The sequence below is a fragment of the Chenopodium album genome, chromosome 5 (assembly GCF_948465745.1).
Source record: "Chenopodium album chromosome 5, dcCheAlbu1.1, whole genome shotgun sequence".
Lineage (NCBI taxonomy): Eukaryota > Viridiplantae > Streptophyta > Magnoliopsida > Caryophyllales > Amaranthaceae > Chenopodium > Chenopodium album.
The window spans coordinates 47,450,418-47,456,331 of record NC_137838.1 but is presented as its reverse complement, the minus strand read 5'-3'; the positions used below and the strand labels follow the sequence as shown (position 1 = coordinate 47,456,331).

General features: G+C 38.2%; 2 protein-coding genes across 2 annotated transcripts; both read left to right on the top strand.

The window, feature by feature from the left end:
- Nucleotides 1-356: 356 nt before the first annotated feature.
- On the top strand, nt 357-1,002 carry LOC145632874 (uncharacterized). The gene is made up of 2 exons (XM_081685202.1): nt 357-680; nt 856-1,002. The coding sequence occupies exons 1-2, from the start codon at nt 357-359 to the stop codon at nt 1,000-1,002; spliced, it is 471 nt and encodes a 156-aa protein (XP_081541328.1).
- Nucleotides 1,003-1,993: 991 nt separating this feature from the next.
- Nucleotides 1,994-3,202, top strand: LOC145632873 (uncharacterized). Its single transcript, XM_081685201.1, has one exon. The coding sequence runs from the start codon at nt 1,994-1,996 to the stop codon at nt 3,200-3,202; it is 1,209 nt and encodes a 402-aa protein (XP_081541327.1).
- Nucleotides 3,203-5,914: the final 2,712 nt, after the last annotated feature.

Here is a 5,914-nt window from a genome sequence, read left to right as displayed (position 1 = left end):
TCAACTGGAAAAATCGATTAATTTCGCCACCAAAAAACTCGAGGAAGTTCTAGCAAATTACAGCAACAATAATTGAAGTTCGATTAGTGTAGCAGTTTGACCAGTGTTTGCCCCCCTCATATTACTGAATTTAGGCTCGACATTGTTAAATTTGTGAAGTCGATTTCACCTAAGATAAGATTTCTTCTATTTATGTTCAATCTTTTCTTGGTAGATAGAATGTAGCATCTAACTTGAACAATGACTTAGTTTAATTTGAGGTTTAGTGTTAGTTCATTAATTAGAAAATATATGGCAGTTTTAGTTGAATATATATAATTTCAGTCATTGAATTTATGGCAGATTAAGTTGAATATATGGCTGATTCTGATTGCCAATTTTGTGGGCAACCTGAATCTATCTTACATGCCTTGTTTGAGTGTAAAGTAGCAAAAGAAGTGTGGCATTACAGTGAGTATAAGGATAACCTTGAGGGTGCCTCGATTTCTAGCTTTGAGGAGAGATGGAGTTGGCTTTGCAGGAAGTATAACGCTGAGATACTAAGTTTGATGGCAACATTGATGTGGGCAGCATGGAGAGGAAGGAATCTGCTTGTGTTTCAAGAGGAGACCCCAAATGTTGTGAGTCTGGCTGCTGGGTTTACGAGGCTAGTGCATGAGTATAACTCGTATGCCGTAAAGGTTATTCTTCCCCCCTGCTGCTGGCAGCCACTATATTAATGCGTCTAGGTGGTTTTGCCCCCCTGAAAATTGTGTTAAAATTAATTCTGATGTGCACATGATGGTGGGTAATAAGAAGGGTTTAGGCGCTGTCATTCGGGATGCAAATGGTTAATTACTTGCTGCTGATATGAAGTCGACTTATGGATCGTCTCCTGAGATTGGGGAAGCTTTGGTTGTTCGTTATGCACTACAACTAGCTGCGAGGTTGGGGTATTCGAACATAATTATAGAGAGTGATGCTATTAATGTGATCCAAGCACTGAACAATGGAACAAATTAATCTATGATGATATTAGGAAGGATAGCATTTTATGTAATGTTTATATTTTTTCGCATGTTAAATGTTCTTGTAACACCGTCGCCCACCTGGTAGCTAAATAGGAGACGGGGAAAGCTACGGAGCTTGTTCGTTTGGGTTCCTTCCCGCAAAGTATCTTAACTTTAGCGGATTTGGACTTGGTTTAATTTTCTTAATAATATTTGCTATCTTTCCCTCTAAAACAAAACTATGTTGGTTTAATTCTCTAAAAAAAAACTATGTGGTTTAATATATGTAATTTTTTATGGCAGATTCTTAATTATGCGGAAGTGAATTCCACAAGTTGCTCGAGGTTCTGGTTGTGGACAAACAATTAATGCGGTAGTACACATACGAGATTGTCTTCACTTGCGGTATATATATTTGAACCATTCTTTGCAATATTAACTTATTTGTTGTGGTTGGTATAATGATTATGAATTGTATGAGATTTTTAATTGTGATATAATTGATTGGAATTGCAATAATACTTGCATCATTGGCTTAGATACCCGTTCAGGGCTTACTCATCAGGAGTAAGTCTTGAATAGTCCCCGGTTTGGGACTGTTTTTGAATGTTCTATCTCATTTAGGTGATAACTACTTGAACTGTTTTTGGGTCTAAGAAGATCATGGCTCACTAAATTCCGATCGTTCTCTGGATACATATGTAGATAGCCGATTATCTACATTGTGTGTTTGGAGAACTATAGGGAAATGCTGCCGGATTTTCTTTAGAACCAAACTATACAAGTAGTTATTAGTGAGATATGACATTCAAGAATGAGTTAGGTCGGAGTGATAAGGACCTTGTTGGATCATGTCTTTGCATTTACATGAGATAAACTTTGAATGAAAATGTTTGATGCCTTATATTCTTGTTCATGGTTAAGGAGCTATATATGTTTGAAAATATATACATTATCTTAAAATTAATTTTGTTATTCAGTGCTTGAAAATGGATTGAAGTTGGATGTATGGTAAACGAAATTATACAAATTTTTTACGAGGAATTGAAGAGTTTAGCACTGTTGCCTTAAAACACCAAACAGAGAATAAATCAAAGATTATTCTTTGTCGTTGTTGTGACTGTAATAATTCGAGGGGATATCGTGACATATATGATATTAAAGATCATCTAATTCGTCGTGGGTTTAAAGAAAACTACACAAGGTGGACATGGCATTGTGAGAGCATATATCTTGAGGCAAGTTCTAGTTATTGCCCAAGGGAAGATGAGAATCATTTTGATGATGATAATGAACACCAGGGTGAGGATATCGATACAGCTGATATTGGTGTTGAAAGTGAGAGTGAAGTGGAGAAGGACAGGATAGATAAAATGATGCATGATGTTGAAGACCATTTCACAGAGTGTCCCCGGACATATGATAGTATTTTGAGAGATGCAGAAACCCCGTTATATCCTGGTTGTACAAAATTCACTAAACTTGGTGCTATTATGAAGTTATTCAACTTAAAGGCAAGCAATTGTTGGACCGACAAGGGTTTTACGCAGTTGTTGGAAGCCTTAGTAGAAATGTTTCCCAAAGGGAATGAACTTCCAAACTCCACCTATGAGGCTAAGAAACTTATGTGCCCTTTGGGTATAGAGTATGAGAAGATACATACTTGTCCCAATGACTGTGTGTTGTATCGAAATGAGTATGCTGATTTGCATCAGTGTCCAGGGTGTGGAGTTTCTCGTTACAAGATGAATGATACTGGTGAGTTGTGTGAGAAAGGGTCTCCGGCTAAGGTATTATGGTATCTTCCAATTATACCGAGATTTAGGCGACTCTTCTCAGATGAAAAAACTGCAAAATTATTGAGGTGGCATGATGATGGGAGGAAGAAAGATGGGTTAATGAGGCATCTGGCTGATTCCCCGCAATGGAGGAACATTGATCGAAAGTTCAAGGACTTTGGTGAAGAAGATCGAAATCTTAGGCTTGGTCTTAGTACAGATGGAATGAACCCATTTGGGACACTAAGTACCCAATATAGCACTTGGCCGGTTCTTCTAACTATCTACAATTTGCCTCCATGGTTATGCATGAAGTCTAGATACATTATGTTATCCCTTCTAATATTTGGGCCTAAACAACCTGGAAATGACATTGATGTGTATCTAGCGCCTCTCATTGAAGATTTGAAATTGTTTTGGAATGAAGGTGTCTAAATGTTTGATGCATATAGTAAAACCAATTTCATTTTACGTGCTATGATTTTTTGTACGATAAATGACTTCCCAGCTTATGGGAATTTGTCGGGGTACACTGTGAAGGGAACAACTCCTTGCCCCATTTGTGAAGATGATTTGGAGGCATTATGCCTAGACAATTGTGGCAAGCATGTATAAATGGATAATCGCAGACATCTTCCTGAAGACCACCCTTTTCGATTCAATAAGGATGCTTTTAATGGAAAAGTGGAGTTGAGAGAAGCTTGTGGCCCTTTACGTGCAAGTGAGGTTTATAAGCGGGTCAAAGACATTGAGAATGAGTTTAGTAAGCCTTACAAAAGCAAATCAACTAGGGGTTACAAGAAGAAGTCTGAGCTATGGTCTCTTCCATATTGGAGACATTTGGAAGTTAGACATTGTGTAGATGTAATTAGACCTGGCAATCCTGAGTAGACCCGATCACCCGACCCAAATGACCCGACCCATGATTCGAAATCGACCCTAAACCAGTGACTCAAAATTGACCCAAAACCCGAATTAACCCGACCCGACCCATACCCGACCTGAAGTGGGTCTGACCCGATCTTGACCCGAAACCCGAAATGACCCAACCCGAAACGATCCAACCCGAGATGACCTGACCCAAAGTTGATCCGAGACTCAAAACGACCCGACCCGAAGTTGACCCGAGACCTGAAGTTGACCTAACCCGAAAATGACCCGACCTTTCACTTCTTTTAGTAAATAATTATATAAGTTATAAAAAGTTTATATTAGGAAATTATACATTAAAATAGACCCAACAACATCTTACATGACTACATTGACTTTCATATTATAGCTAAAAAAGATGGTCAAAGTGAGATGTGTGAATAGTGCAAAATGTCAAATCGTTAAGAGTAATTTGGGACGGAAGGGGTATAAGAATAATTCAAAGAAATTATTACAACAATGACAATGATAATAAGATTACGTATTAAAACTAAGATCAATAAGAGAGTGAGGTATAACTCAATTAGTTAGAGCATCCCTCTTAGTTTTTGGAGATCCTAAAAGTGATTCTCAGTCTAAAATTATAAACACACACACAAAAAAAAAAAAAGGGTTAATAAAAGTCAAACAATTACTATAATCCATGAAAAAAATAGCCTTAATAAATACAGTGAGTTTTTCGTCATAATATATATATATATATATATATATATATATATATATACAGAGTTGAATTTAACCCAATGAATCACCCGAATATGACTCGACTAGAAGTTGACCCCAAAATTGGACCCGAAAATTGACCTGAACCGAACTGACCCGACCCGAAAATTGACCCGACCCAAACTTGACCCAACCCGAACTCGACTCGAAGTGTTGACCCGATACCCGACCCGACCCGATTATCGGCCGACCCGAAATCAACCCGAAACCCGAAATGACCCGACCCGACCCGAACTTGACCCGATAATCTTTTGACCCAAACTTGACCCGACCCATACCCGACCCGAATGACCCGTTTTCCAGGTCTAGATGTAATGCATATTGAGAACAATGTCTATGATGAAATTGTGGGAGCTTTATTAAATATGCCGGGAAAGACAAAGCATGGAGTTAAAGTAAGAAAAGACATGGCTGCTATGGGTCATTTAGAGTTGGCACCCGAATCTCGAGGAAAACGCTGGTATCTTCCCCCAACTTGCTTTACCTTGTCTAAAAAGGAAAAAACTAGCTTCTGTGAGTCATTTCATGGTTTAAAGGTCCCTGCTGGATATTCTTCTAGTTTTCGTAGACTTGTGTCAATGTCTGACATGAAATTGGGCGGCATGAAATCTCAAGATTGTCATGTCTTGATGCAACAATTATTACCAGTTGCCATTCGAGGAATTTCTCCACCTCAAGTGAGGTATACGATTACAAGATTATGTGTTTTTTTTATTACTATCTGTAGCAAGGACATAAATCCAAGTATTTTAGATGACTTGCAAGCAGATGTACTTGAGACAATGTGTCGATTTGAAATGTATTTTCCCCCATCTTTTTTTGACGTGATGCCTCATTTGGTTATTCATCTTGTACGTGAAATTAAACTTTGTGGACCAGTGTGTATGAGATACATGTATCCTTTTAAATGAGAAATGGGCGACTTAAAGGGAAAAGTCATGAATCCGGCCAAACATGAAGCTAGTATTATACAACGAACAGTTACTGAGGAAGTGGCGGCATGGGTTGCTCAATATCTTGCACGTTTACAGAAAATTGGGTTGCCAAAGTCTCAACACGAGGGGAGGCTTCGAGGCCAAGCTAATATTGGCAGGAAAAGGATATCCATGGGCTTTGAAATGAAAAATAAGGCCGAGCTTTTTTGTGTTGCAAAATCTTAGTGAGGTTCATCCTTACTTGGACGAGCACATGCTTTTTCTTAAAAATAAATATCTTTCCAAAAGTGATCTTCAGCTGATAAAGGAGCATAATTGTTGATTCGTTACATGGTTCAAGGAACGAGTGATGTCCCAACTGTCCACCACACCTAACAATATATCTGACACATTGAGATGGTTGGCATATGGTGCTAAATGTCAAGTCATGTCATATGAGGGATACGACATCAATGGGTATTCTTTTTACACTAGCAAACAAGATGACAAGTCAACAATGCAAAATAGTGGTGTTAAAGTAATAGGTTTGTCATGTGAGTATGTTAGTGCACATGATAAA